This window comes from Littorina saxatilis, linkage group LG17 (genome assembly GCF_037325665.1).
Source record: "Littorina saxatilis isolate snail1 linkage group LG17, US_GU_Lsax_2.0, whole genome shotgun sequence".
In the NCBI taxonomy this organism is placed as follows: Eukaryota; Metazoa; Mollusca; class Gastropoda; order Littorinimorpha; family Littorinidae; genus Littorina; species Littorina saxatilis.
The window spans coordinates 4,024,909-4,035,857 of record NC_090261.1 but is presented as its reverse complement, the minus strand read 5'-3'; the positions used below and the strand labels follow the sequence as shown (position 1 = coordinate 4,035,857).

At 44.3% G+C, this 10,949-nt stretch overlaps 1 protein-coding gene across 1 annotated transcript; it reads right to left on the bottom strand.

Moving 5' to 3' along the window:
- Window positions 1–3,678: 3,678 nt before the first annotated feature.
- On the bottom strand, window positions 3,679–10,506 carry LOC138952940 (gremlin-2-like). Its single transcript, XM_070324697.1, has 2 exons — window positions 10,035–10,506; window positions 3,679–6,125 (listed from the first exon to the last, which is right to left on the bottom strand). The coding sequence occupies exon 2, from the start codon at window positions 6,101–6,103 to the stop codon at window positions 5,378–5,380; it is 726 nt and encodes a 241-aa protein (XP_070180798.1). The 5' UTR covers window positions 6,104–6,125; window positions 10,035–10,506; the 3' UTR covers window positions 3,679–5,377.
- Window positions 10,507–10,949: the final 443 nt, after the last annotated feature.

The following is a 10,949-nucleotide window of genomic DNA, read 5'->3' as shown; positions in this document are numbered from 1 at the left end:
CACACACACACACACACACACACACACACACATACACACACACGCGCGCGAGCAAGCACGCACACACACGCACACAGAGGGCGTTACATACATACTCGCAGATCTACGTATACACACACCTGCATTTTGGACTATTTTGTTTTCAGTAGCATATATATCTAAACATTTAACAGTTTGTGAGACAGAACATGCTTTTTGACGCCATTTCCAAAAATCTCCATTTCAGCTTAAGTATTCATAATTTTAAAATTTAATTTAAAAACAGAAATTCAAAACTGAATAGATAATTCTGAAAAGAAAATAAACTTGGTTTTTGTCACCGGAATGAATTTTTAAAAAAACGTCCATACGTTCACAGGCCGTACTCAATACAATATTGTACACGAATAAATTATGGCAAGAATAGTTACAAAATATACATAACCGCCATTGTCATCGTCATTATTGCATCACTGCTCCATAGTATGTACACGATGCCAACCAATATGTGACAACATAAAGTAGGAGGTAGTGTCATCAACTCGTTTGTAAAACAGCCACAAATGAAATCAGGTGGTGTTTAAGAAAATCAACAACTCGTCGTTAAAAAAGGAGATAAAAGAGAAACTGAAGACACGGCAATGCAACACTTATTTTCAATAGCTGACAAGCCAGCAAAAAAATAAATAAATAAAAAAAATAAAATAACCCCCCCCCCCCCAAATACCCACCCCAACAACAACCGATAAACAGAACAATAAACAAGTCGCGTAAGGCGAAAATACAATATTTAGTCAAGTAGCTGTCGAACTCACAGAATGAAACTGAACGCAATGCCATTTTTCAGCAATACCGTATACTCGTAGCATCGTCAGTCCACCGCTCATGGCAAAGGCAGTGAAATTGACAAGAAGAGCGGGGTAGTAGTTGCGCTAAGAAGGATAGCACGCTTTTCTGTACCTCTCTTTGTTTTAACTTTCTGAGCGTGTTTATAATCCAAACATATCATATCTATATGTTTTTGGAATCAGGAACCGACAAGGAATAAGATGAAAGTGTTTTTAAATTGATTTGGAAAATTTAATTTTGATAATAATTTTTATATATTTAATTTTCAGAGCTTGTTTTTAATCCAAATATAACATATTTATATGTTTTTGGAATCAGAAAATGATGGAAAATAAGATGAACGTAAATTTGGATCGTTTTATAAATTTTTATTTTTTTTTACAATTTTCAGATTTTTAATGACCAAAGTCATTAATTAATTTTTAAGCCACCAAGCTGAAATGCAATACCGAAGTCCGGGCTTCGTCGAAGATTACTTGACCAAACTTTCAACCAATTTGGTTGAAAAATGAGGGCGTGACAGTGCCGCCTCAACTTTCACGAAAAGCCGGATATGACGTCATCAAAGACATTTATCCAAAAAATGAAAAAAATGTTCGGGGATTTCATACCCAGGAACTCTCATGTCAAATTTCATAAAGATCGGTCCAGTAGTTTAGTCTGAATCGCTCTACACACACACACACAGACACACACAGACACACACGCACGCACGCACGCACATACACCACGACCCTCGTTTCGATTCCCCCTCGATGTTAAAATATTTAGTCAAAACTTGACTAAATATAAAAAGACAAAAATCTTCTCTTTTAAACAAATCCATGCATCTTTTTTGGAACTGCTCGTACTGAGTAAAAGGCCTGTCTCACCACATAAAACTGTTTAGGTTTCAGTAAAAAGACATGAACTAAGCCGCATTGGGAGTGTATATTGCCAATTTATTTTGGTTGTATAGTATTGTTGTATTTGTCCGCTCAATTTGTATACATATATTAACTGTCTGATTTGTTACCTTTTTTTGTTAAAGTGATATCTTTGTTTTAAAGCCCTCTGGGCCCAAAACAATAAAATACTTGACTTGACTTGACTTGGGGCTAAGCAGTATGTGACTAAACTTGAAATCTTTGTTGCGATGCAATATTCACCTCAACTTTATATTTTGTCTATCGGACATTGGAAATGATTGCATGTGTTTCAAGCTCTATCTAAAACGCAAATAACCTTTTTGTGTTCCAAGTCCGGTTAAAACAATGGAGTTACGCCCTATATATCTATTTCATATATTGACGGTGCCCTATAGCCTACTTGCCGATTCGCACTCTTTTTCTACAGTGGGAGTAAGTTTTACACTGAGCTATTAGTTTTTAACGGGAGAGAAGAGAAGGTGAGGTGGGTCGGATATACCATCAGAACTAAAACACACACACACACACACACACACACACACACACACACACACACACACACACACACACACACACACACACACACACACACACACACACAAAGGAACGCTTGTTTCAACTATAACTCACTCGTATACCTATAAAAAGAAAAGTAAAAGGGAAATGGGCGCAGCTGCAGGATGGAAAATCAATGCATTGAAATAGAAAACACAACCGTCATTGATATCGTTATAATTTAATGACTTCCAGACACGCAAATAAAACTTATCTATATATTTTTTTCCTCTCACTTAGCGTTTACGCTTCACCGTAATCAATTGCGGGTAATGATTGCCTATTTCCTGTATCAGGTCAAAACGTGATAGGAAAATTCGCTGGCACTATCAAGAGATTCTCACATTTACTTTTAGTTTTTTTTCCTTTCAAAGCACTTAAATGCTCAAGCTCAAGGCATCAAGAAGAAAATCAGTTTCATTCATAATACAGTCTCGCATGCTTTAACCGGACAGATGCGTACACCCGTCCCCAAACACTACAGTATACTCTTAGGGCCTTGTGACTATCCCCTAACACTACAGTATACTCTTAGGGCCTTGTGACTATCCCCTAACACTACAGTATACTCTTAGGGCCTTGTGACTATCCCCTAACACTACAGTATACTCTTAGGGCCTTGTGACTATCCCCTAACACTACAGTATACTCTTAGGGCCTTGTGACTATCCCCTAACACTACAGTATACTCTTAGGGCCTTGTGACTATCCCCTAACACTACAGTATACTCTTAGGGCCTTGTGACTATCCCCTAACACTACAGTATACTCTTAGGGCCTTGTGACTATCCCCTAACACTACAGTATACTCTTAGGGCCTTGTGACTATCCCCTAACACTACAGTATACTCTTAGGGCCTTGTGACTATCCCCTAACACTACAGTATACTCTTAGGGCCTTGTGACTATCCCCTAACACTACAGTATACTCTTAGGGCCTTGTGACTATCCCCTAACACTACAGTATACTCTTAGGGCCTTGTGACTATCCCCTAACACTACAGTATACTCTTAGGGCCTTGTGACTATCCCCTAACACTCCAGTATACTCTTAGGGCCTTGTGACTATCCCCTAACACTACAGTATACTCTTAGAGCCTTGTGACTATCCCCTAACACTACAGTATACTCTTAGGGCCTTGTGACTATCCCCTAACACTACAGTATACTCTTAGGGCCTTGTGACTATCCCCTAACACTCCAGTATACTCTTAGGGCCTTGTGACTATCCCCTAACACTACAGTATACTCTTAGGGCCTTGTGACTATCCCCTAACACTACAGTATACTCTTAGGGCCTTGTGACTATCCCCTAACACTACAGTATACTCTTAGGGCCTTGTGACTATCCCCTAACACTCCAGTATACTCTTAGGGCCTTGTGACTATCCCCTAACACTACAGTATACTCTTAGAGCCTTGTGACTATCCCCTAACACTACAGTATACTCTTAGGGCCTTGTGACTATCCCCTAACACTACAGTATACTCTTAGAGCCTTGTGACTATCCCCTAACACTACAGTATACTCTTAGGGCCTTGTGACTATCCCCTAACACTCCAGTATACTCTTAGGGCCTTGTGACTGTCCCCTAAATCAATCCTCCCATCAAAGCTACGAGAAACACATTGCAAATAGTTCGGAATTGTTATAATAAATATATTTTTTTAAAGATACTTCCTTGGCTAGAACTTTTGGGATTCTGAATCAACTAGCGTATAAAATAAACACAATATAAACACAATATAAACTCTTTGTTCATCTGATCGGCCGAGGCAGAAAAAAACCATTTCGCTCCAAACTGGCCGTTAGAGCATCACAAACAACATACAAACACAAATCGAACAACGCAAGGTCGTCAACAGGTCAGTTGTCCGTGATGAGAACTATGTGAAGTCTAGACAAACGCAAGTCTATTGGATGTACACGTAAGTGTACTCAGTCATGTGCGAGTACACAACTTGTATGTGAACAATACTTGTGTCCACTGTAACACAGAAACACAGACAGACACTCAATCACTGAAAGTAGGGAAACGGCTGAGAAGCTTTTGGTTCAACGACAACGCCAAACTTGTAAGTGGGTCATTTTGAACGAGTTAATTTTCCACAGGATAGTACGTGCAAAGTGCAAATGAATTCATGACGTCATCTCCATTGTGGCTCGTGATGTGATCAGTATTGAGATGATGTCACTGGGTGTCCATGTTAAAGAGTACATCAAGCCGTGTCCTTGCTAGCCTTCCAGGGCAGTCCCACGTTGTAAATATGCAGGTAGAGTCTGTGCCAGCTTATCCCTCAATCATCTGTGACCGCGCAAGATGAGTTTCTTGACGTTTCTTTACAATAATGTATATTAGAATTCTGCAGTCGTTTCGCGGTCTTTTCTGTACAGATCAAATTCAAAAAACATCATGGACTCACTGCGGTAGACAACTGCCTGTAACATGAACTGTTTAAACAGTCAGACAGGGCCTCTCAACACTTAGCTCAGACCCTCGTTATATTTACTTGCCACTTGAAACATCTAGCTTCACGTGGAAATATTATCACATCTTCTCAATAGCTTACAACAACAACATATGCTCTTAAGAACATAAAACAACAGAGACATTATGCAATGACGTCATATTAAAGCCAGCAATCTTCAAAATAAGAACACATGCTGCAACCACACCTCACTTTGTTAAAGAGCATCACATTCATGTGGTGCTGAGGTCAATACACGTACAGCAAATTACAGTCTGCTACCATAACTACGTCACAAGGTTGACCCGTTCACATCAGAGCCGCAACGTCACACGCTTTACGTCAGCATGACGTCACCGCAACCAACAAGTACGTTGTCCACAACACATGCACGGTGACCACTGCCCCAGACGTGCCACTCACGAAAGGAACTCGTTGTGAGGTCTGAACCAAGCTCTAGTCACACACAGTCACGTATCACAGATGTCCCAGTCTTCAGCAATGGGCAGAGTCACGCCCTACGTCACACAGTAGACACACAGAGTGAAACGCTGCACGCTGGCTCCTCCATTCGGCCCACAGTCAAGATGTTGCGCCAGAAAGTGAGGCTGGCTGCCTCAGGACATGGGGGGCATGCTGACGTCCTGCGCCATACAGCGACACTTCTTGATGTACTGCACACGCTTCCTCTTGAAGCGCAGGCCGTTCTTGCTGGGGCAGCGCAGCGTGACCAGAACCCAGCGCACCCTGCGCGGCCGGCAGAAGCCGCACGATAGGAAGGCCTCAGCGTCCTTGTCGCGCCTCGCCTTCTTGGGGATGAAGAAAGAGTTGCACTGTCCGTAGCAGAAGTTGTTGAGGATCTTAGTCCGCAGGCAGCCCCTGACACGGATGACCTGCTTGAGGGGTTGCGTCTTGCACCACTCTTTCTTCAGGTACGTTTTCTTCGTCACTAAGACCGCCTTGTGACTGCCGCGGATCGGGCGCCGCTCTTTGCGCTCCGAGGAGGAGGAAGAGGAGGAGGAAGGGGTGAGGCCGAAGGTCTGCATAGCGTGAAGGGAGGGCACTTTCCTGCCGCCCCCCTTCTCCCCGTCGTCGTACATGAGGTCGAGCAAGTCGTCGTCGTCGTCGTCCTTGGTGTGGGCGGGGCGGGTGCGGTTGTGGTGGTTGGCGTAGGCCTGTCGCTCGCCGCTACCGCTCCCACTGCCCCGCTGTCGGCCTCCTCGCGGTCTGTCCTCGCCGCGTAAGTGATGACGTACGTGGTGCGAGCGGGCGTCTGTTGACGTCATGGTGATGATGACGGCCAGCACGTAGAGCGCGATTAGTGATGACGTTCTGCCCAGCATGGTTGATCGTAAAGACACGCTCCTGAAACAGCAAAGGAGACAATTACAATCAGGTATTTATTAATGACGAAACTGAAGCTGGAAAGACATTATTCTTTGACATGTGACATGCATTAAATGATAAGACAGCTCTTCCTAGCAGCATCTGGTTGATCGTGGAATAGAACAAGTCGCAACTTGAGCTAACTGCATACACTCGAACAGTCTGTGTGCGAGATATAATGTGATCACTGATTTATATCATGTAAACAAATAAAAAGACGAAATCACGACCTTCAAAAGTTACGCGCAAATGCTCATTATTGTCACTTCCGATGTTGCAACCATCGGACGGTTTTAAACGGTGCTTCCAGAAACAGCGACGGCTATTTGGTCGTTACTGAACAATACATGTTTAAAATGCCAAACTAACCTGCTACAAACAAATCAGCTTACAATAAATGTCGAAGATTTGCTGCACACATCAGGAAGAATGATCTCAGTACAAAGCCCTATCTGCCAGAGGGGCCAAGACTACACCAGTAAACGTCGCGCGGCAGTGAGATGTCTCAACTGCACCTTGCTGCTAACAATGATTTCAATCTCCAGACCATTGAACACGTCAAGCAAAAGTGTCGCGGCGAGAAGCCAGTCCCGAAGGTGGGTACTTGTACATCGAAAAGATAGGGAAATGAACGAGGATGGGGGAAAGACTGAGGCAGAGGGGGCAGGGGCGGCTAGGGGAATGATTTCTTCCTCCCTCTCTTTCGCTCTCTCTCTCTCTCTCTCTCTCTCTCTCTCTCTCTCTCTCTATGTGTTCGGCCCCACCCCTCCCTCCATCTTCTCTCTCTCTCTCTCCCCCTCTCTCTCTCCCCCCCCTCCCTCCCTCTCTCTCTCTCTCTCTCTCCCCTCTCTCTCTCTGTTCGGCCCCATCCCTCCCTCTTCTCTCTCTCTCTCTCTCCCCCCCTCTCTCTCTCTCTCTCCCCCTCTCTCTCTCTCCCCCCTCTCTCTCTCTGTTCGGCCCCATCCCTCCCTCTTCTCTCTCTCTCTCTCTCTCTCTCTCTCTCTCCCTCTCTCTCTCTCTGTTTGGCGGCCCCAAACCTCCCTCTCCTCTCTCTCGAACCAGGACGCCTTCACTATATCGAGAGGAGACCCTATTTGAGAGACCCGAGGCTGAAGAGAGAGCGGCCCAGCACGCACATAGCCCATAACTCTAAGCCTCTGCCATCCCACTGGCGACACACAGACCCAGGGACTTGAAGGCAACAAGGAGCGTCACTACCACTTCCATCAAGCCAAAGCCCGGATTGACAAAGTAAATTAATTGCTGCACTGATGAAAGATGGCGGCTTAGCCCCTACGATCGCCCCAGACACGGACAGGGGAGATAATTCAGATCCCTTGTCGCCGCGCTGAGAGTGCCAGCCCTTTGCTACCAAGACAAAGTCACGTAGCTCAAAGCCCCCCCTAGCCTGTGAAGGGTTAATCCTCTGCCACACACTCTCTCGCCTTGTGACTGCACGGGGACAGGCTAGTCACACCCCGCTCAATGGACTATTCTCTCCAAGACACAACGAAGCTGTCACAATATTTCAATTTGTTGCCAAAGGTAAAATCTATTTTGGTTAGGGTTCCCTGTCTTTCAAAATGTTGCAATCTATCGGGGGCAGGACTGACAAAACCCATTACAGGTTGTTTTACTATTTATGGCAAAAAAAAGCGACCCGGAAGACTCCCCAGACCACGTATCCAGACTCTTCAGACCCTAATAGAGCAAGACTTAGTGCAGTGACTTATCGGTTCAGCACGAAGACTTGAGAAAAATCTGTGTATCATAGAGGATGACCCCCCAAACATGCCACCCCAAAAATGCAAATAACTTGTACATCTGTTGACCGAATTACTGCATAATTATTTGGTGTACATCAACTTCAGCTTATGCATGACTGGTTCACAAAGTGTATTCCAAATATGCACTAATTCGGTAAACAGATGTAGAAGTTACTAGCAATTTGTGGGTGGTATCATTGTCACCCTGTACCACAGGGCAAAATGACATCAACTTGTGTCGCCTTTTGCAGAAAGCAGCTGTCCCGGCCTTCCAATGGTCAGTTGAAAGATAGTGCACTCTTATGATGAGTAGAGAGGGGCGATGTCGAGGTGGAAAATAGACAGTGACGCACGCGCTGCAAAGCCACATTTTTACCCAAAGGCCCTATTCGATACTTTTTTTTCACACAGCGCATTTTGCCTGATACGGGTACGTAAACTTCCATATGAAAACTATTTTGACGAGCTTTCAACAGTTACATTTTTCCTGCATTTTAATCCTCCAGAGCAGTAATCATGTTACGTCCTCTCGCGACCATTTCGTATTATTGGGACATAGGTTGTGACTGTGTCCATCCTGTGGCCCCATGGTCATTGGGTGGATGCCTTTAGATTAACAGCGGTTGTGTGGACAATACAGACTACGGATCTGATCGAGTTACCTCCCCTCTATACGATGGTGTGCCAGCCACACACCGCTCTCTCCGGCTAGGTTTACTTTTTCTGTAGCAGCGACCTCTGAAGACTGAGGAAACAAAACGCATCAAACGCGTCAACTGAATAAAACATGTCCAATCTATGACAACTCGTCGATAACGGGAAGAAGAAGGTAAAAGACCAGTAGCGGGCCCATCAGCAAGGGAGACAACAGCCGACAGTCGCATGCCAGGGGAGATAAGTACGGGTGATAAGCAGGCCCTTCATCTGTGGCGACGCCTGTCAGTTTGTCTGAAGATTAGTGGAGATTTGCTCTCTCTCTCTCTGTCTCTTCCGCCCTACCTCTCTCTCTCTCTCTCTCTCTCTCTCTCAGACTCTCTCTCAGTCTCCCTCTCTCTCTTCCTCCCTCCACTGGCAGCACCCTTCCTTGTCTGGGGCCCAGAGAATGCTACACAGGTATTGGCCAGATAAAAGAGATTGTTCCGGCGTCGTCGAAACAGTAGGAGTCTAGCGCGGTGCCTAGCGCTACCGTTATGGCTTCTCACACATCTAGACAGGGCTAAGTCGGCGCTGGGGAGGAAGTAAATTGAAGATGTTTGTTGGTTGATTGTCGCCGCTTTATCTGTGCCCTTCCAACCCCCTACGATCACATCGTGCTTGGTGTGAAAAATAATCGTAATTTGAGAGAGACATGTGTTCCTCAAACTGGGGAAGAAGAAGATAAAAACAGGCGAACAAGCGGGGGAGGAGTAGGAGGAGGAAGAGGAAACAGAAGGGAATCTGGAATGATAATGGACGTTAGAGAGTAAACAAGAAAATCCTTAGTTACATACACATACGCACACACACAAATACCCACTCACACACACACACAGACACACACATACACGCGCGCGCGCGCTGAAGCGCCACACACTCGTCTCGATTCCTAGTCCACCGCTCAAGTTAGTAAAGTTTTGATTAAATGTAAAAAAACAACTAAAATACACAAAAAACACCAACAAAATGCAAACTTACATCGGTCGATGTTATATATATTATATGAAAACCAATTCCAATAATTCCACATTCGAAATCCAACGCATGTAAAAAAAAAACCGTATGTTGATTAGCAAAAAAGAGGGCCGAGAAATAGAAGCACTTTGTAAAACACTTTGAGTTGGTGACGACATCTCGTATCATCATGAATGGCGATATGAGAAACTGTCTTGTACGTCCCCTATACTCCTCACACAAATACATTTCATTCTGACTTGACACAATTTAGTCTCTCTCTCTCTCTCTCTCTCTCTCTCTCTCTCTCTCTCTCTCTCCCTCTCTCTCTCTCTCTTGGTCTCTCTGTCTCTCTCTATCTCTCTCGGTCTCTCTCGGTCTCTCCCTCTCTCTCTCTCTCTCTCTCTCTCAAAGTTCTCAATATTTGTCGCATCATTTACCGTGAAAAATATCGATGAAAATCAATACTCACAGGATGTTAACGCACAACAAAGGCCAAAGGTTGACATAGTGAGTGGCAGTCACTTCCACAATGAAACACAAGTGTCCTCAACACAATCCTTTTGGATTTTCTTTTCATGTCAAAGTCGTTCCGGCAAACTGGTCTAGTCTCTCACACATATATACACTCAGAATCTTCTTGCTGATCCGCGTTGCTCTTAGCCTGTTGAAATAATCACATCTGCGAGGCCAACCACAAAACTTATAAAATATATATATACGAAAAACAAAACAACTTTGATTTATAGTAACGTCCCCTCGATACAGTGGTCACGATATTGCGCCAACACTGTCGTAAAAATGTCTTTTACTTCAACACCTCACATTTTAAAACAAACAGAAACTTTTCCCCCTTTTGATATCGCATCACCCACTGTGCCACCGCGAAACCGTAACTCCTGGCAGAAGTTTTTTCTTTCTTTCGTCTTCGTCGTTTTCTATACCTCCCTCAACGCCAGAAGAATCAACAAGTGGTTTGTGAGACCGCGAGGTGCCGGGGGATCCTTTATAGCATCGGGGGTATTCCCTTCTATTCCCCCCAGCGCTTCGCTCAGCTCGCGAGCTACACTGATGTCTAGAGTTTTGCTGTCTGTACGTTTTCTCTCCTCTTTGCTAGTGTGAATGCCGTTCTCTCGGGTCTTCTGCGCGGCCCTCACGCTTCACGCTTGTCGTCAGAAGTGAATTTGGTTTAAGCGTGTTTTATTCAATTTCTCATACACACGTTTCAAACAATAACAACATCAAGAACGTTAACAAGCAGATTGCTTATGGACACGTTCTTGAAATGATAATCAATACACATTCCGATAGCAAAACATGGCGAACAAGTGATAGCTTCAACATTTATCTTGATAATCTTTCATTATATTTTATACAAATAAGATGA